The sequence below is a fragment of the Protopterus annectens genome, chromosome 4.part0 (assembly GCF_019279795.1).
Source record: "Protopterus annectens isolate FY-2018-M chromosome 4.part0, PAN1.0, whole genome shotgun sequence".
Classification (NCBI taxonomy): domain Eukaryota; kingdom Metazoa; phylum Chordata; order Ceratodontiformes; family Protopteridae; genus Protopterus; species Protopterus annectens.
Window position 1 is genome coordinate 552,863,276 of NC_056733.1, and position 21,824 is coordinate 552,885,099.

Below are 21,824 nucleotides of genomic sequence, written 5' to 3' on the forward strand. Positions count from 1 at the left end.
GTATAAAGTTACCAGCATATTATGTCACAGACAAGTAAAACCATCTGAAACAAGTAAATGAAAAATGAAAGCATGCAAGTCACAGCTTCAAAAACATTTTCAATGATTATATCTAGAAGTAAAAAGGAAATTAATTAATGCTAGAAATGCTCCTGTTTAGACTGTTGTGACAGTGACTGAGAGTTGTGACTTACTTACCCTCTGAGTAACTTGAAAAGCATGCAACCAAGAGAGAACCAGTCTGCACTGCTGTCATATGCTGTCCCCTTCTGTAGAACTTCTGGAGCCATGTACCCGTGAGTCCCACTAACAAAAAAGGTAAAGAGATAACATTGTCTTGTCTTTTAATGTTACACGCAGCAAAGGCAACAAATCTCAGCTTGCAAATTGTAAAACACTGAATAAAAAATCTACCAGTGCAAATACCCTATACCCAATACCCAAATGTGCTTTCCATATTGAATTTTATGTAACTGTTAACTGTCAAAGAACACATATATGCACAGTAATGTACTGTCATGTATAGTAGCATAGCCCATATCCTATTTAGTGAGTTTTAATTGAACTTATACATGCATTTTGCCTCTACTCTAAAGCAGTTCTGCACTCAGAATATCTTTTCTTTTTATTTACTATTTGCACTTGTGAATCAATTTCAATGCACTTTAAATACCATCTAGACTCATGTTAATAAAGCAGTTCCAACCTGGAATTTTTTCTCTGAGGCCCCATGTCACTGCACATCCACATAAGCTTACCCTATAATAAATACTTCGATGGAGGTATCATTCATAGTCAAAAAGGCAGTGCTGCAATGTTTTTGTGATTTTGCTGTATACATATTGTTGGAAATCATTATATCAGATTGCATTATGTTGGACTATTATCTGAATTTGTCTTATTCCAGGCAGCTTAACTTGCCCCATGATGTGGCAACCAAGGAGCTGATTCCAACATAATGGGAAGTAGGAATAACCCCACATAGGGGAGATTCCTCAAGATTGGAGACATGCACTTATTAAACCTGTCTTTAAGGGAAAGGGGAATAGGTCAAACCCAGAATCATATAGACCCTTAAGTCTATGTTCATGTTGTGGAAAAATAATGCAGAAGGTAATACTGGATAAGTTATTGTCAGAATTGGATAGGTTGGAACTTGAAACCATATATCAGCATGCATATGTTGAAAATAGATCTATTACCACCTGTAACGTGATGTTCTATAACAATATAATAACAGCTATGAATAAAAAATTGTGCTGTGATTTATATAGATTTAACTTCAGCATTTGACAGGGTCATGCACAAAACACTGATCAATAAATTAGTACAACTAGGTATTGATGTACTGTTAATAAGATGGATAGCTGCATGGCTTACAAATAGGACATGGCAAGTATCACACACCAACTGGACAGGTGAAATCATTGGTTACAGTCAAGGTGTCCCACAGGGCTCTGTCCTAGGCCCTTACTTGTTTAGATTGTATCTTTCAGACCTTACTTTTTCATCTGAGGTGTTCTACAGTCTATATGCTGACAACCTGAAATTGGGTAAACTGATTACAAGTGTTATAGATAAGGCATGTCTGCAAAATAGTTTGACTAAATTGACCATTTGGCACAGGAGAATAACATGTTGATAAATACATCAAAAACTAAGCATATGAGATTTGGGAGACATAAACTGAAAGGTGAATATTTAATACAGCACACAGTGATTGAAACTGTAGACTCATTTAAGGACCTGGGTATATGGGTAGATTCAGCTATGTGTTTTTCTAATCATATCAACCAACTGGCTAATGATAGTTACAGAATTATATGATGTTTAAAAAGATTTATAAAGTCTAGGAAATAAAACATAATGAAGTCATTGTTTGTTAATTACATTAGACCCAAACTTGAGTATGGAATAACAATATGGAAACCCTATAGGAAAACAAGCATGAATAAACTGGAAAGAGTACAGCGGAAATATACTAAGGGCATCCATGGATGTGAAAATCTAAGTTATTATGAAAGACTAAAATATCTGAGCTTGTACAATGTCTCTTACAGATATCTAAGAGGGATCTTATTCAGATGTATAGGGCATTTAGAGACAACTACCTCTGGGAATGTTTGGGGTTATTAAAAAGTACTAGAGAATCATCAGATAACCTATGTAGAAGATTCTATAGGAATGAGAAGTGTATTAATTGGTTTTCTGACAGAGTAACTGATGCTTGGAACAAACTTCCAAATTACATTAAAGCAAGCACTAGTTTAGATATTCTTAAGAACAGCCTGGACATTTATTATGGGAACAAGTGTTTTGGCATACTGGCAAGCTAGAAAGGCTTTAATGCCTGTGCTTGAAACACTTGTATGTATGTATGTATGTATGTATATGGGGATATATAAAATCATTTTATTGTACAGTGTCAAGAAAAATTGCTACTAGTGGTGATTTATAGCTGTATGTACTTAGGCATATTTTGTTTTACAATTTGTATTGTGGGTATTCTGGGAATTATTATTAATATTTTTGAGTGAATGAACAAATTTTATTAACATATTATATGAAAGTGAAATACAACATTTTGGTTTTGTGGTCGCAATCATATATGTTAAGCTTTATTTCAGAATTTGTGATTTTAGGCTGGCTGAAATCAGAGTGAATGTTAAGCATTTGTGCGCCTATGGCAGATTTGCCCGCGAATCATTCACAGTTTTCACAGTTTGCTCAGTCACTTGACTCTCATTCTGTTATTTATTACCCACTACAAAGCTTAGTTCCTCACATTCATGAAAACTACAACATTTATGCCCAATGCCAGTTCTCTACTAATGTGACTTAAAAAGAATGCTTATATTTTTTCTTTAGCAAAAAAAAAAATAACATTTTTAACAAAAAATGTTCATTATAACCTAAGTAGTTACTGCCTGTCTTTCTCTTTAATTATGTTATGTCATATAGGTATTAGCATGCTCAAAAGCAGTTGTATAAAAGAAGAGTTAATGTACTTAAGTAATCACTTTCACAGAATTACATATATGGTGATTACTTTTGCATTACTGCTACCTTGTTTTATGATGACTTCTGAAGCGAGTCCAACCAAGACAACATATTCCAAGCAGTTCAGCAAAATAAGCCTTGGAAAAGGCAAAATAAATAAATAAATAAATAGATAAATAAATATGAGGACATTTATAACAAAGGATGCCCTACAGAACACACCCTTAACAAAAATATGCTTTGCTCTTAGTGTGTAAAGTAAGTTGTTGTGCTACAAAAGGGTATGGAGACGACCTAATAACTGCAGCACCGATATCTAAAGAGACACTCCTAAAATGTGCATCACAAATAGTAGTTATCAAGCTTAATGGTACTTATTATTAAATGGTGGACAGTAAAGCTAACCTCCTAAAACAGAATGTTGTCAAGGATCTTAGAATATAAATGATACAACCCTTGGCCTGAACATTGCTTTGCTATTCATGAACGTGTTGCAGTTCTACAAATTATTGAAATTTAAATCAGTCTACAATGGAGAATTGACTGTGCCAGTTTATACCTCATTTATCTCCTTTATCACTGACTAATGTAAACAGACATCTACCAACCTCAATCAATACTTTCTTCAGCTTCAGATGGTACAGAAGAGACAATATGGGTTCTATTGTTTCTGACGTAAAATAAAATAATGTACATGTATGATAACCACCATTCGTTAAACAATTGCAATATGTATTTTGTTAAGAAGACTAGATGTTTATTGCAAGAGAGAAAATATTTGCATAATGCACTTAGTGGACTCAAAATGGAATAAAGTAGCTCTAAATGAACAGCAGACCAAGAGATGGCTATATTCAAAATCAATATAAAGTTTTGTTAAAGTTCTGATAAATTCCATATGTTTTTCAATGGCTAATATAGTATCCAGTTAAAAAAATGAGTTTGGAATGATGCTATAATTGACAATACTACAGGTGAAATTTACATAAACACGTTAGAACTTTGTGTTAATTTTATGATTTTTAAGAAGATGTAAAATAACTAACTAAACTTCTCCTTCTTCTTTCGGCTTTTCTCAGTTAGGGGTCGCCACAGCGGATCACTTGTCTGCTCATGTTTGGCAGTGGAGTTTTACAGTGTCAAGTTGCCAGCCTGGCACTCAACCTTCCACAGAAGGCACACACGCACACGCACTCACACCTAGGACCAATTTAGAGTGTCCAATCCACCTACAGCATTTCTTTGGGATGTGGGAGGAAACCAGAGTACCCAGAGAAAATGCACACGACCACAGGGAGGACATTTAGACTCAGCACAGAAGGCACCCCAGCCGAGGATCGAATCGGAGAACCTCTTGCTGTGAGGTGACAACGCTAACCGCTGCACCACAGTGGCCACCAAAATAACTAACTAAACTAAATTTGCCAAATTAAAAGTGCCATTATTCTAAGTAGTAAATTTATACAGAAATATGACATAATCAATGAGTGAAAATGCCAGACTTCATGAACATATTGTATTTTTCCAGTACTTCGATAGTCCTTGTCAAAATCTAAGATTTATCAGTACTTTTTCCCAAAACAACAAGTAAACCATTGTCTCTGCGGGTCTTTCCTTGCAGCTAAGAAAATTGTCTAGTAAAAACATTGTCCTTGCTGGGGAAGGGGTACTTTATTTATACATGCTGATGGTAACCTGTTTTGTCAGACATGTTCATCCAGAAAACTTTGTCTGGAAGGATAAGAGACATTCTCATGAAGGGGAGATAAATGTTTCAAGTTCTCTCTTGTACCCTGAACTTAAGAGCTCCCTCATCCATTGATCCATTGCCACCTGGAACCATCCAGCTTACCTCAACAAAGATGGGGAGGGAGGAATGCACTCCAAACTGTGAGGTGGCCTCTTGACTGGGTAGAAGACCATTGCTACTTTCTCAGCTGTACTGCCTACAATGGCCCATACTCCCTCTCTATTTGTCCTTCTCAACACCATGTTTTGTTTAAACTGTTCAGTGAAAGGCTGTTTACAAGGAAATGGACACTGCTTGGTGGGAAAATGTCTAATATCTTGCCTCCTGCAATTAGGGTTTTCCTGGAGTACATTTTGTAGCTTCCTCTTGACATACACATTAGCCATTCCTGGGTGTTCCCTGGACCAAGTACATTATATTAAATGACTGCTGACCCTGAGGTCTGCCTATAGAAGCTTTTGGAGGAGCTGTTTAAGAATGACATCTGGAGACTTTACCTGTTTTATTGTGACTCTGTAATACTGGAGAATGTTTGTCTTTCATGAATTGAAAGGCAAGGTACAGACCTTCTTGCTATACCTGTCCAAACTATAACTGTCCATACACAGGACATTATCAGTAGCCAGCTTAGGTTAGGTAATCGTTTGCAGAGAAATTATGGCAGGACCAGCCACCATATTTTTTTATAAACATGAATGTGTCTTCAAGACAATAAATGACAGGACTTCCTGTGTGACAGTTATTGAAACTCAGACTCTAGCAATGTATTCTTGAAGGCATCCACACAGGCCAGCATGATAGGAAAGACAACAGTGGGCACTGGGTATTCTATTAGTAAAAAATCTGGGTAATTGTTTGGCTCCACATTTGGGATGATATTGTACTAAGTTTAACAGCTATACCCTTCACAGGCAACTCAAAGGCAAAGACTCTTTGTCACCAGTAGCACATACAAAAGAAGTGAATGAAACTAGGGCATCAGCTAAATCTTTCTCTTTGGTCACATTTGAGTCATAAGAGAGTTTTGTGATTGATTTTTCCTTCTTTTAGATGGACAAGCAGTCCCAAAAGTAGAAAGTTCACCAGGTGACAGTCTGTAATCATGGATTCTCCATCATGATACCACATACTCCTTAATAAACCTGAAGGCACCAAGGCAGATGTTATTAAAACTGATGCCACAGACTTTAGGACTACTGGCTCTACCTTGGGAAGCTTAAACTATTTTGATTTTTTACACAAAAAGGAGAATCAGGACTCTTTTCCACAAAAGTCACTGACATTGCAGAAGGGAAACTTCTCATGGTATAAGGAACGCACTAACTAACTAACTATGAGCTCCTAGGAAAGTACAGTTGTGTACACTTACCATAAATGTAGATGTTCGAGTGTATTCACTGCTGCAGTTATCACAAATGGGTTATCTGCCTGCAGGTAGCCCTCAGTCGAACCGAATACCAGAGACTTAGTATTTCTGTGTTGGATACTGTCGCTCCAGGACTGATGTCAGGTCATCAGGGGTATAAAAACAGGCAGCCTACGCCATTACATCAGTTTTTCTTGCTCCAAATGTCAGCAGCCCCCCAAATAGAGAGCTAAGTTATGGTGGGGAAAACAGTAAATACCAATACCAATAACCCTGAAAGGGATGAGTAAAAGCCATAGAGAGGGGAGAGAGAGAGAGAGAGAGAGAGAGAGAGAGAGGAAAACCAGGGGGCTGAAGGGAGGGAAACCAGGAATGCAACAGTGAATACACTCCAACATCTACATTTATGATAAGTGTACACAACTGTACTATGTTCTTCGTGTTTCACTGTTGCAGTCATCACACTTGGATGGATTCCCAAAGGTGAAGAAGGGTGGAGGCAGTCAAGAAGAGTTAGGGCTGGCTAGTATGCCTTGCAGGACTGCTGTTGCAAAACCTGCCCTGGATTTGGAAAAGATAGACAGGTAGTAATGCTTGGTGAAGGTGTGTACTAAACTCCAGGTAGCAGCTTTCAGGATGTCCTTGGTAGGGACTCCCCTGAGAAATGCTGTAGAGGTAGATGTTGCCCTAGTGGAATGTTTTCTGACCCCCTGAGGGTTTGGTTTCCCATGGTGCTTGTAGCAGAAATGGATGCAGTGTGCTATCCATTTGGAAATTGTTTGTTTTGACATGGCCTTGCCCTCTGCCCCTGTTGCAAAGCTGATTAGTATCTGGTCAGATTTTCTGACGAGCTTAGTCCTGTCAAGGTAGAATCTGAGCTGTCTGTGCACATCCAAGGAGGGCAGGATCCTTTCCCCTTAACTTTGAGGATTAGGGAAGAAAGTTGGCAAATGGATGGATTGGTTGAGAGCCACACTGGACACCACTTTAGGCATGAAGGAAGGGTTAGTCCTGAGGGAAACCCTGTCAGCATGGAAAATAATGAAATGTCCCACAGCCATAAGTGCTTGTAGCTCAGACACTCTTCTAACTGAAGTGAGGGCCAGAAGCAAGGCTGTTTTCCAAGAGAGGAATTTTAAGTCTGCTGACAGCAGGTTCAAAGGGGGAAGCGTGAGCTGTTCTAGTACAAAGTTAAGGTCCCAAGCAGGGGAGGGTGCTTTCCTTGGTGGCCTTAAGTTGTTTGCCCCTCTCAGGAACTGTTTGATAAGAGGGTGCGAGAAGAGAGGTGGCTCAGTGTTGTAATGAGCCGAAATGGCTGAGGCATGTATCTTAATGGAGGAGAAGGACAGGCCTTTGTGGAGTACATCTGCTAAGTAATCCAGGATTAGAGGCAGGGAGGGCAGAGTTGTGTCCTCTCCTTTAGATTGAATCCATGAGCAGAACCTTTTCCACTTATCAGCATAGGATTTTCTTGTACTGGGTCTTCTGGCTTCAAGAATGATGTCCAGCACCTGCTTGCTTAAGGTTGCTGGGGGAGAATTCAAGGAATAAGCCAGGCTGCAAGATTTAGGGTTTGCAGTTGTGGATGCAAAATCTGTCCCTCCTGCTGAGAGAGCAGGGTTGGATTCTGGTGTAGGTGCCAGGGTGGCACCAGTGACAGGCTGTGCAGGAGTGGGTACCAGTGCTGGCATGGCCAGTCTGGGGCAATCAGAATTGTCCTTGGTCTGTCCTGTCTTATCTTGAGTAATACTCTTGAGAGAAGAGGTAGGGGGGGGGAAGGCATAGACTGAGAGATTTACCCACTGAAAAGATAGGGCATCCACTTTCCAGGCCATGCTGTGAGGATTCCTGGTGCAGAATTTGCTGAGCTGGTGGTTGTAGGAGGAGGCAAAGAGATCCACCTGTAGGGTCCCCCATTTCTGAATCAAAAGGTTGAAGTTGCTGGGTCCAATTGCCACTCATGTGGGTCTAGGAGATTTCTGCTTAAGTTGTCTGCCAGTGAATTTTGTTTGCTTGGCAGAAGTTAAGCTTGCAGATGGACTTGCATGTCCAAGGCAGTGTGCCACAGGGCCATGGCTAACCTGCAGAGTGGGTAGGAGTGAGTTCCCCCGCTTGTTGATGTACCCACATAACTGTGGTGTTGTCTGTTTTTATTAGCAGTTGTCCTGGAAAGAGTAGGGATCTGAAAGCTGTCAGGGCATTCTGCACAGTTAGCATCTCTTTTTGGTTGATCTGCAGATTAATTTGACTTGTGCTACAATGGCCCTGAATGCATTTGCTGTCCATGTTTGCTCCCCAGGCATAGTCTGATGCATCTATGGTTAGGGTCTGGGCAGCGTGGGGTTGAGAAAAGGGCAGCCCCTTGTTGTGGTAGCATGCTTCTGCCCACCAAAGGAACTCTGTCCTTAGACAGGGTATGATAGGAATGACTGTTTCCAGGTCCAGAGAATGTTGGCACCAAAGACTTTTTAAGTACCACTGAAGTTTCCTCATATGCAGTCGTGCATATGGAATTAGCAGTATACATGAGGCCATGAACCCTAGGACCTGCAGTATTTTTCTTGAGGATAGCTAGGTTCTGGTGGCCATTTGTTTGAAGTAGGCTGTCAGATAGACTTGTTTTTCTGAAGTGAGGAATGCCATCTGGGATGTTGTGTCCAAGCTTGCTCCCAGGAATACAATCTTTTGACTGGGTAACAGTTTTGATTTCTTTTCATTGATGGTGTACCCCAAGAAAGTGAGAAGGTGTTTCACAAATGTCAGGTGCTGCAACAGCAATTCCTGACTGTCCACCTGAATCAGGCAGTCATCCAAGTATGGGAAAATTTGGATATTTCTCTGCCTGCTGTATGCAATGGCTGGAGCCAGGCATTTTGTGAAAACTCTGGACGCAGTAGATAAGCCAAAGGGAAGTGCAGAGAAATGATAATGCATAGATCCTACCCTGAAATGTAGATACTTCCTGCATGACTCCCTTATGAGGATGTGCAGACAGGCTTCTTTTAAGTCTAGGGTGACTAACCAGGCATCCTTGGCTAGCATAGGAAGAAGCTGTTGCAGGGTAAACTTTGAATTTTGGTACCACCAGGAAGGTGTTGAGAATTGAAAGATCCAGGATTGGGCACCAAGATCCATCTTTCCTGGGTGCCAGGAAGAGTCTGGAGTAGAATCATTGACCCCTCTGTTCTACTGGAACCAACTGAATAGCTCTGATATTGAGCAGGGAAGCTACTTGGCTTTGAGCCTCTGCCCACTGGTTCGGAGGAAGCTCTGGAAACCCGCTTGGGGTTGGCAGTGAATGGAAATAAATTTTGTACCCCTGGGATACAATGTCGAGGACCCACCGGTCCTGTGTGATGGACATCCAATTTTGCATGAAGGGCAAGTTTTCCTCCTAGAGAGGCAAGCAATTGGGCAGGGCTGGGGAATGGAGTAAAGAAGTCATTGTGAGTTTTTTCCATAAGAAGGTGGATTACCACTCCCTGCTTTAGGGGTGGGAGCACTCCATTGCTTAGATCTCTGCATATCCTGGGACTGTAGTCTGAGTCGTCTGTTTCCCCTGGGTATGGTTTGAGAAGGCCTGGAGGGGCCTGGAAAGGACCAGTGTTTGGAAGGGCAATGCCTACTTAATCTAGGGGGTTGCACTTGTAAGAACTCTTTAACAGTCTGCATAGACTTAGCGTTTTCTTCCATCTTTTTAAGAACCTCTTCTGTTTTGGTGCCAAACAAACTGTCCTTATTCAAAAGAGCTTCTAGTAACTTTGATTTGACATGGTCTGGTAAGGTCTGCTCCTTGAGCCAAGCATGTCTTCTCAGTACAGACACAGTGACTGCTACCCGGCAAGATGCTTCTAGGGCGTTAAAGCCACACTGCAAAGTATGCTTACTGACTTGGCTTGCAGAGTGCAAAAGGTTCTTATATTGGGTAATGAGACTAGCAAGTATTGGAGTATTTGTAGGTTGGAAAAGGGTTTTGTACGCAATGGTGAGTTGTTTAAAGTGAATCTGATTCAGAAGCTCTAACCAGCCTAATTGTTTCAGATCATGGCAGTGATGGGTCCTAAAGGAGGAAGCAGTAGCAAATCTGGCAATGCTATTGTAAGCGTTGGCTAGCTTGTTAAGGTTATTTTTTGACAAGTTAGTATATATGGAAGAAGCATAGAGAAGTGTGGAGATAAGGTGGAAATAGGCAATAGTGGTTCTGGCTAGTGGGGAGAGAAAGGGTTTTAGCCTACAGAGGGAGCCTAGTTTCCTGTTGACAGATTTTATGATATTGTTTCAAAGTTCAGGTTGTTATCAATGGTTACCCCTAGAAGTTTAGTTGTTGGATCGGGAGATATGAGTGTACCATTATTGGATAAGACTGAAAAGTTCATTGGGAGTGATTTTTGGGTAGGAGTGAATAGGAGGAGTTTGTTTTTTGGGAGGTTCAAGAGGAGGCAGCGTTGTAGAAACCAATTTTCTGTTTTATTGAACATTGTCTGAGTTAGAGTCTGTAGTTGGGATTGAAATTTAGCTGTGCAGATTATTGTTGAATCATCTGCGTATTGTACACAGTTAGTTAAAGGAATAGCTAGTTGAGGTCATTGATAAAATATTGAGAAAAGGAGGGGGCCCAATATAGAGCCCTGAGGAACACCTAGGGTAACTGGGAGATGGGATGAGAGGTTGTTGTCCCATAGCACTGCCTGCTGTCTATTACCAAGGTAGGACTGGAACCATTTTATAGTCTTTGTGTCCAGAGAGAAAGATTTTAGAATATTGAGAAGTAAGTGGTGGTTGACCATGTCAAATGCTTTTGAAAGGTCGATGAAAAGTGCCGAAGAGAGAAGATTGTTATTACGTTTTTTATTGATGCTGTTAGTGAAGCATAGGAGTGCAGTTGTTGTACTGTGGAAAGGCATGAAGCCATGTTGAGATTTGGCCAGTAAATTGTTCTGGAGTAGGTGGTCTAGTAACTGTCTGTGGATGCTCTTTTCCATTATTTTAGCTAATGGGGAAAGTAGAGCTATGGGACAATAGTTTGAATATTTTCTGGAGTTTCCACTCTTGTGTAGGGGGATAATGTAGGAGATTTTCCAGATGGTGTGAATAGTGCTTTCTTGTATGGTTCTATTTATCAGCAATGATACAGGATACGCTATCTTTGGCTGCCTTTTGCAGGTATTCAGCAGGTAGCTGGTCAGCTGAGGGGGTAGTAGGTTTTAGTTTACTTAAGAGGTTGCAGATGAGAGAAGTTGGGAAAGGTTGCAGGTTTAGAGTTGAGAGAGAGTTAGTAGTATTGGTTGGAAGGGCAGAGCTATTGGCTGTTAGTTGATTAGCAGGTGTTTGGATGGTCTCAGTGAAGAAGGTATTAAAAGCATTAGCAGTTTGCTTTGGATTGTCAGAATTTGATCCTATAAGGGGGTGGTGTTGCAGATTGGCCTGGTTGAAGTAGTCTGTTTATGCTAGCCCAGAACTTTTGTGGATTATTTTGGTTGGTCTGTTGGAGATGGAAGTAAATGTTTTTTTTATCTTCGAGTATAGCTTTCTTAGTCTCATTTCTTTTTTGCCTGAATTGTTGTTGGTCTATGAGGATTTTAGTTGTTCTCCATAGTGCCCAAACTTTATTTCTCTGTTGAATTTTCTGCCTGGTTTTCTTTGTAAGCCATAGGATGGGTTTAGATTTAACTTTGATGGGACACTTTAGTGCATGGTGGTTAAGGATTGTTAAGAATTTTGAGTTAAAGTAGTTTGTTGCTTCTTCAAGTGGGAGGTATTTTATAGGTGACAAATGACATTCTTTTAGTTTAGCTTGAAAGTTATCGGGGTTAAAGTTTTTGTTGCTTCTTATTGTTTTATATATGGTTGGGTTGTGTGAGCTCGACCTTTGCCTGATTATGTAAGTGAGAGAATGGTCACTTACATCGTCAGGAAGGGTCCCTACATTATAGAGTTGTTGGTGATTATTTATTAGAATCCAGTCTAGGATGGATTCTTTGTTATTGGGTTTATTAATTTTGGTTGGGGAGTTAATTGTTTGTGAGAAGCCATTAAGGTTAATATGGAAGGTTAGTGATTCAGAAGAGCAGTTTTTGCAGTCTATATTAAAGTCTCCAAGAATTATTGTCTCTTGGGGAATTTTTGTGGAGAGTTCAGCAAGGATACCTTCCAGAGTGGTGATGTTGTTACCGGGGGCAAGTAGATACATATTATATTTAGGGATTTACTGTGATTAAGTTGAAGTTTGGTGCTAATGATTTCTGCATTGTTTTCAGAAGAGGAACCAAGACCTAGTATAGATATTTATAGCCCTTCTTTATAGAGGATAGCAACACCCCCTCCTTTTTTTAATTTGCGGTCTTGTCTCAAGATGTTGTACTCAGATGGATTTCAACATTTTCAACATATTGTGTAGTGGGTTTTAGCCATGTTTCTGTTAAACAAAGTATATCAAAGGAATGAACATCCAGGAGAGCATGGAGGTGGGCAATTTTATTATTTATGCTGCGAATATTGAGGTGAGCTATATAGAGTGAGTTGGGAGATTTAGATGGGATATGTGGGGTAGAGGGAACATGAATTTGTGGTTCTGTGCTTGTTTTTTGCCCTGGTCCTGGGTTAGGATGAATGTCCCCATCTATTAAGGAGAGGTGTAATAGTTTGTTTAAGAGATTATGGAGGTTAAAGTAATGGTGAAGAGGTTTTTTTAGGTTTTAGATAGTTGTATTTGATATGGGTCAGTCTGTGATATTTAGCAGGTAAATAGCTAGGTAAAGATGTTATATTTATGTGTTCCGGGGAGTTAATTAGAGGTATAGTACTTGTTTGTGTATTAGGGAAGGTCAGCTGTAAATATTTTTACTGTTCATATGATGTTAGCAGGTAGGCTGCTGTTAGAGAAAGTAGGAGAAAGACAATGATTAGGAGCCTTAGTTGGATTTGGAAAGGTCATGCTTGCATAGTGACTAATAAGCTTACTGGTGTTCTTTAAAGGGTGAATAGAGAGAGGTGTATGTAGAATGTTAACAAGATGACTATTGTGACTGGATTGGAGAGGAAGAGGGTGTGGTGAGGCTGTATAAGCTTAGAAGCAGTAGGGTGTGTGGGAATTGGGGGTAAGGTAAGGAAGCGGAATGAGCCTGCAGGGCGAATGGAGCAGGCAGAGACAAGAGATGTAAGGAGCTTGAAAGAACAATCAGTTGAAGCAGGGATTACAGTAGGTAGGTAACCCTAAATAATGGAATAAAGTTAAAAGAGTAGATAATAGAGCTATTTGGAGGGTGTGTGAGAGCTAACCATAAAAATAAATAGATGTTATGGGTTACAGTTTAATAGCAAGCCTGTGGATAAATAGTATATAGCAAAGGTGTAGTACAGGTCAGGAGAAAGCTTCAAGGCCTGGAAGGGAAAAGTCTGGTGGCCCAAATTAATTTATTGCAAGCAGGGTAAAAAAGGAGGGAGTTTAGGTTCCTAATGCAAGAAAAGGAGTAGTGGTTCTGAGTGTCTTTAAATGGTGGAAAAAGTAGATTAGACTGGTTACAGAGTGGGGAGGGAGCAAAGCTGCTGGTTTTCCTGGCTAGCGCTTTAAAGCCACCTAGATCTAATAATAAGTTATTGGTTATACTGGCCGTGATAGTTTAGATACATACTTTCATGCTCCCTTTACTGAGAAAGTACAGGGATAGGTTGCTCAACTGTGGAGACTGAAGGGAATTTGGACAGGGTCCTTGTTCTTCAGGTTGTTAGTTTCTCTGTCCTTGAGCAGTGTACTCAGATTGGAGAGCTGGGATTGTTTTAGGAGGAAAAGAGAGAGAGAAAAATAGCAGAAACAAAATATTTAATTTAGTATCAAAGTATTGTAATTAAACAGAATATTACAAGCATATAATCACGTAGAACTGTACAAAAATGTAGTTCAGGCTATCAAGTTCTCAAGTTGTCTAGAAAGATGCATCACTCCTTACAAGTCTTCTAATCAGTATTATAGCAAGTCCTTATCAAAAGTAAGTCAGCAAAATTCTGGTCAAATCTTATTATTCTATCTAGGCTAGGAACAAGACTATAGGAAGCTACAACGTATATATCCAGTTAGGTAAACAATGATAGCTGTAAAGTTATCATTAGCGCTAACACTATCGAGCAATAACTATAACTATAGCTCAACTATAGCTTACATTAATAATGTAGTTCATGCTTTTTATTAACAGCCCATATATACAAATAAATAATGCAGATAGTAACTATATATGTAAGCCTATATGTGCTTAATGAACATAAGTATTGTAAAAGCATAGCATGGTTAAATAAGCATATACAATTATTCCTGTATGAATGCTATCTGCCAAAACATTTACTCCCAATGTTTTTAATCATAGACCTGAAACAATATCTTTAGGTGGACATTTCAGGGAAGTAGATTTCTCTAACTTAATGCAGGGACCTTGGATGTAGTAAATATGTGGGAATGTTAAGAAAAGTAAAGACTCAAGCATTAAAAATACTACATTAAATGACCACTCATATGGGGCATCTGATTTAAGGTGGTGCAGCTTTTACATCAATATTTAAGACTTAAGAACACCCTTCAGATAGGGTACTGTAAAACCAAATTCACTTAGAAATACTTAAAGTCAGTATATCTAATGGTACACTAATTCATTAAGGACAAACCTGAATTCTAATGTAGAAGCTGTAGGTGTGGATATTTAGCTAAGGCAAAGCTCAGGTTTAGAGTTAGCCTCTCCATTCATGTTTTCTTTTATTGTTATCTATATTGGCTAGTTGCGGTGCAGTCCTAGCGTTCTCACATATACCTCTTATCCTTGTTGAAATTTACAAATGCTACTTGTGTAAAAATCAGCCACGTTTGTACATTTCACATTAAATTAGCTAGTAGAGGTGCGGTTAGTGATTACCATAAGCACCTATTACTCTAGAGGCAATCTTAAATGTAGGCAAGTACGTCTCCTCATTTATTTCTTAGTCTGCTTTTAAACTATATTTGCTAGAGTGTTCCGTTTTGGCTTTCCGGACACTCCGTTAATCTGTGGTGAAGATGTAAGTAAGAGCCAAATTATGACTTCACACAGGTATCCAAGCCCCAATACCACTCTGCTATTGCATTCTCTAAATGAACGTTGAAGTTACAGCAAATTGGTCTTATTGTGAAGACAACAATACAGAGACCAGATTTAGTAAGATGCTGTTTAAATATGGTTCTTACATTTAGAGCAGCGTGAGTCAGGGAAACAATAATAGTGTGGAAAACAGCTGTGGCTGAGCACAATTGTACAAACTCTACATGTACCTTAAGGTAGTACCATATCAGATATACTGAATATAGTGGGGTGTCTTACAAAAGGTGGAAATTACGACAAGTTCCTTTAAATGATAAAAACAAAATTGAAGAGAAAGTGTAATAAAGTACCTCTTAATGGGGTTCTTAGAGGTAGAGCACCATTGGATTAGAAGCTATTTAGTTCTTCCAAGTTCCTTAAGTGGGGTTGGTTGCTAAGGACTCTCCACGTGGATGGAGCAGTTTGAGAAGCTTAGGTTTAGATTGTTCTTAAAATGAGATGTGAGAAACCCTTTACGCGGCTTCTCAGTGCCACGTTAGCAGAATTGCGTATTGGTCAAATTTATGTAAACTACAGCAACCAGATAATATTGCTTTGCTTAAGAAACATAGAAGTCTCTTAGCGTACGCACCAAACATTCTACAGAAGCTCACTTTGAAGTACAATAATGCTATACTGCTAAGGCTAGCACTCTAACGCACTGGAGAATAAACATGCGCTATTAACATTGAACTTTCTTAGAGTACGCACCAAAAGTTCTACAGAAGTTCACTTTGAATTACAGTAATGCCACACTGCTAAGGCTAGACTCTAACACATTAGAGAATAACAGTGCACCATTAATGGGAGACACCTAAAAACTACCTCTCAAGGGAGTGTAGTAAAAAGTTAAGTATTCATATATGAATCTATACCAAAAGAAAAATTAAACATATGTTACCATGAAAGCCTCACTTCCTTCTTAAACAGTACATACTACTCAACAATAAGGCAATAGTTCAGTACTTACATTAGCCAGGATGCTGGGTTAGGAACACGCAGCAACTGGGGACAGTTCTATAAAGGAAATGGCAGCCCAGGACAGCATGTATTTATGGGAAAAGTGGAGGATGTGAGGTAGGAGGGTGGGGGAAGGAGCGATGGGAAAAGTGGAGGATGTGGAGTAGGAGGGTGGGTTAAGGAGAAATGGGGGCTGAGAACCAGCAGAGGCTAGTGCTACTAGAAATTAGATAGGCTTATAGACGTATAGGTAAAATACCAGTGTGTAGAAGTATGATGTGAAGACGGGGGCGGAGAGAGGGGACAGTGAAGTAATGATGAGTCAAAGTCTTAGCTAGGTGGGGGAAGGGGAGGAGATGGTATAAGTTAAATAGGGAGAGAGACAAGAGAGGTAAGGAGCTGAAAAGAACAATCAGTTGAAGCAGGGATTACAGTAGGTAGGTAACCCTAAATACTGGAATAAAGTTAAAATAGTAGATAATAGAGCTATTTGGAGGGTGTGTGAGAGCTAACCATAAAAATAAATAGATGCTATGGGCTACAGTTTAATAGCAAGTCTGTGGATAAACAGTATATAGCAAAAGAGTAGTACATGTCAGGAGAAAGCTTCAAGGCCTGGAAGGGACAAGTCTGGTGGCCCAAATTAATTTATTGTAAGCAGGGTAAAAAAGGACGGAGTTTATGTTCCTAATGCAAGAAAAAGGGTAGTGGTTCCGAGTGTCTTTAAATGGTGGAAAAAGTAGATTAGACTGGTTACAGAGTGGGGAGGAAGTGAAGCTGCTGGTTTTCCTGGCTAGCGCTTTATAGCCACCTAGATCTAATAATAAGTTATAGGCTATACTGGGCATGATGGTTTAGATACATACTTTCATGCTCCTTTTATTGAGAAAGTACAGGGATAGGTTGCTCAACTGTGGAGACTGAAGGGAATTTGGACAGGGTCCTTGCTCTTCAGGTTGTTAGTTTCTGTGTCCTAGAGCAGTGTACTCAGATTGGACAGTTTAATGCTCCCTTTACTGAGAAAGTACAGGGATAGGTTGCGCAACTGTGGAGACTGAAGGGAGTTTGGACAGGGTCCTTGTTTTTCAGCTTGTTAGTTTCTGTGTCCTAGAGCAGTGTTCTCAGATTGGACTTTCAAGACATTAGCATGTCTATGACACCTGGCTTATAGACACCGTAAGTACAAACCACAAGTCGCTTGCTCACATGTACTATCTCACCTCCATTTCTCAAAATGTTTCTCCATTTTTCCTCAAATTTTCCTAAATTCCACCTTTTCTTTTTCATTGCTCTCACCACCTCTTTCCACTTGTCCTCCATTTCCTATAATTTTGCACTACACTATCTCCTTTTTTCCAATGGTAAGATCAAGTTACATTACTTTAACAATGGATAAACTGAACACCACTTCAACATCTTTATACTGATATCATGTTTCATTAAAATTCTATGTATTCACATTCCTCTGTGCCATTTTTATCATAATGTAGTGTTTTATTACACGCCTTCCTCATAGATCACTGCTACAGGTTGTCCCTATTTTTTGTTGTAGTGCTTTCCATATAACTGTATGTATTAGGACACTATTTTGTGTGTTTGTGTGTGTGTGTGTGTGTGTGTGTGTGTGTGTGTGTGTGTGTGTGTGTGTGTGTGTGTGTGTGTGTGTTTGTGTGCTTATATAGAGGCTTGCTCTACTCCTAATACATTGATAAACTCTGGAATAGAATCCCTACACAAGTAAAACTCTTCAACAAACTCATTAGTTTTAAACCACTGCTTAAACAACATCTTAACAAATCCTGGTCCTGCACATGCTCATCACAAGGTTAAGACTCTCTTTAAACAAAATACTCTCAACCTCACACTGAAATGACAAAATAGTTTTTATTCATAACTGATGCCTGTACAAGTCACTAAGTCGCACATGGGCTTTCTCTTTAGTAACTTCTACCTCTGAAAAATCTTAGAATCTATATGTTTAACTACTATATGTACATAAATGAAAACAGAAATCTACCCACTCTGTGTTTAACTGGAACTTAGTATAATGCAATGTAAGCCAACGGAGCTTTTCTCCCTGGGCCCCCACTCAAAATGGATATTACCCATTCGGACTTTCCCGGTAAACAAATATATATATGTATGTATGTATTTCATTGTTTGAAGCTTTTCACCCTGAGTCTACACTGAAAACATTGCCTTTTCTTGTCTAGTGTGACAATCCAGATCAACAGAAATAAATAATTATTATTGAATGCAGTGGACAAAACCCAAACAAAACTGAAGGATTAAAGTAAAAAAAACAATATATATACACGCACACACACACACACACACACACACACACACACACACACACACATATATATATATATATATATGTGTGTGTGTGTGTGTGCATGTGCACGCGTGCATTAGTTACAGTTTAAACTTTGTCTGAGCGTTTGAAGTGTTAATTCAAGCGCTATCCCTGTATGATGCAGAGAGCAAATTGGGGAGGGGGGGAAAGGTGCTGTTGTATGGCAGATATATACAATGCCTACATATTCATACATACATACATACATATTACAATCCCCATGTGGATGATTTTAAAATGGAATATGTGTGTCTGACTCGCAATATCTAATTGCTCTGCCTTCCCATTACGAACACCAGACAGAAATCTGCTAACATAAGCCTATACAATAGTGTCCTTTGCTATGCAGTGCAATTAGCATGTTTTCATACCTTCTCAGAATACACCCACAGACAATGTAAATGACAGAATGTCACAGATGTTTTTTGATGTATACTAATAGTGAATATATATTATATACTGTTCCTGGCTGCAGCCCATTAATATACATACAGAGAACACATTAACTAAATGAACTGTGGTAGTTACAGAGAGCAATACCTTCCTGAATACATGGCAACAGTGCAGAAGGTAATATGTTATGCTGACATGCTGGGGAAGTCAGGACCCACCACTACCTACTATGTAATGATGTAATTTACAGGAATGGGGGGTTCACAATGGCAGAAGTGCAAATATTAACAGCCATGTTTTGTGGTGGCAAAGTCAGGCATAGCTTTGCCCACAGCCCAGATGACCAAGTTCAAACAGCAGCTTGGGCAATTGCTGGATCTAGTAGAGGTTAGGAGGGAATAGGAAACATGATCTGTACACCACAACCTGTGGGTTGGCGGGCTTCAGAGGCTGTCCAAATATTACAGCACAGCAGTGCAACTTTCAGGACATGGAAAGTCAGAGAATTGTCTCTGTGAGGAATATATGCCATAGGTATAGTGCATCCTAACAGGTCATTAGGATATTGTTCCTTGAGTACATATAGGCACATGGGCCTTATTCCAGGAATTCTGACCTTTTAACTTATGTTATCTGCCTCAGACTTCATGTCCTTTGATAAATATTCCATCTAGTCGTTATATACTACAAACTTACTCTGGTGACTTTTAGCAACATACCCTTTGCTTCATGCAGCTATTTTTTGCAATCATTCTTAGAACAGCTGTTTATCCAGAAAACACTCCTTAATGTTTTTGCAGTATATTAAATATTCAGCTACTAAAGATACACGATGTTTGACACCACATCAAATTGTCTATATCAAAAGGCTCCCAAAACTAAATAAACTGCCCATTTCCACTGCACTGCCTTAAACATTCACCAACCTTGCATAACTGTTATCAGTAGACACCAATAAGTGACAGTTTCCTTCACATTTATGACTTTTTTTAAATAATTAAGAAAAAAATGGTTTATAAAGATTCACCCAATCCAATTTCTTAAGGTATAGCTATAAACGGTTTATCATGTTATGTATCTCTTTCTGTGATGTGCCTACAGACTGGAAAGACATAAAAAAGAGCTTTGCACCAGTTGGAATAAACATCATCACCATCTACTAATGGGGAGAGAACTGAGACAGTGATCCTGTATATACTGGCCACAAACTTCAGTGGCCAGCATATGGCTTATTTTAGCACACATACTTCTGCTTATGTTATAAAACATTTCACGTGTGTGGTTTTATGTAGCTTTTTCTTGAAGGACAGAAATTATCAGCATAACAGAATTACAGAAATATAAGCTCCATACACCACTGATTTTAACTTAAGTTACTGTTAGTTAAGAGGGAATCATCTTTATACAACTTTGTCTTTGCTAGAAGAACTTAATGTATCCTGCTGACTGCAAACTTTCTGCTGAAAGCATTATGAATACTTACACACTAGCATGTGGTTTCTTTTTTGAAAAATCACAGGCAAGACCAAGGTCTGATATCCTTACATGGCCATGCTCATCCAATAGGATATTTGCTGGCTGTAAACACAAAACAGAAAATTTGGAATCAGCTGAAGTAATGTATTCTATAATGTTTAAAAAGAAACATATTTCTAAAGGAGTTGACATGGCATATTACAGCTACAAAATGTAGGGTAGATAACACTCTGTGAGACAGAAATTAGAGATATAAATATACTGGCACTGCTCTGGTACCAGAGAATAAACTTTTCCAATAAGACATTGTTTGTAAACTGTCAGAGCCGTATGTCACTTAAAATGCACATAAATAAAAAAGGCATCAATGTATGATATTGATCATACCCAGTCGATCTGTTCTAATATTCTGATATTATACAATAATTGCCAATGATTTCTAAACTCAGTTTAGTCTAAGAATGTCAAATCCTTTTGAATAACAGCCTGAAAAATAATTTATTTATGTGTAAACAAAATAGACAAACTTGGTTTTCAAAGTTCAAGAAGCTTATAGACAGAAGTTCTGTTGTGTAATAAAACGTACCATGAAAGTAGATGTTCAAATAGATCACTGTTGCAGTAGCCTAAACAAAATTGGTTCTTTATCATCATCATCATCATAATCAACCCTCTTTTCCCCATTTTGCATTGTCATCTGTCACTAATGACTTTCGATTCATTATCACTTTCCTACCTTCTTCAACAGTCACACCTGACTATCATAGGTCTTCTTTCATGCAAACTATCCATCTATTTGATGGATGCCCTTTTTTCCTCTTGCCTTCTTCCTATCTGTCCCAAATCTTCTTCACCAGATTGTCTTCTTCTTTTCTGCACATGTGCCTGAACCACTGTAATCTGCTCTCTTTGACCATCTTTGGTATTGGAGCTACTTTGGCTTCTGCTCCATTTTCCTTACTTCTTTGCCTGTCCCACAGTGTGCATCCTACCACCCATCTCAGGCACTTCCTCTCTATCACCTCTAGCTTCCTCAGCTGCTCTGCGTTTACTGCCCAGGTTTTTCTGTACCACAAAGTAGTACTGGTCACACCACTTTCTTGTTCACAATACTTTTCAGATTATTTGTCTGTCTTCTGTCATACACTACCTGTGACACTCTGTGCCAGATGGCTACAGCCCCTCTGATTCTACCTTAGGCCTCCTCATTCATACTTATATCCTCTTCAATTACCATCCCAGATACTTGTTAACCTGTTCAACTATTTTCACTGCTTTCTCAATTCTCAGCTTCTTCCGATTTCCCCCATTTGCTACCATTACAATTATCTTGTCTCATCCCAGTTTCATCCCATGTACCTTCAGTTTTGCATTCCATTCCCCTATCCTTTGCTGAAGTTCTTATCCAGACTCTGATGGTCA

The 21,824-nt window shown here is 39.2% G+C and overlaps 1 protein-coding gene across 1 annotated transcript in view; it reads right to left on the bottom strand.

Annotated features, from left to right (window-relative positions):
- GRK3 (G protein-coupled receptor kinase 3) overlaps positions 1-21,824 on the bottom strand; it is a 2,112,642-nt gene that overhangs the window by 434,570 nt on the left and 1,656,248 nt on the right. Inside the window, exons 12-13 of the mRNA XM_044068485.1 lie at positions 20,410-20,504; positions 199-306 (exon numbers count right to left, since the gene is read on the bottom strand). Of these exons, the coding sequence (XP_043924420.1) occupies positions 199-306; positions 20,410-20,504 (203 nt within the window). The remainder of the gene's footprint in view (positions 1-198; positions 307-20,409; positions 20,505-21,824) is intronic.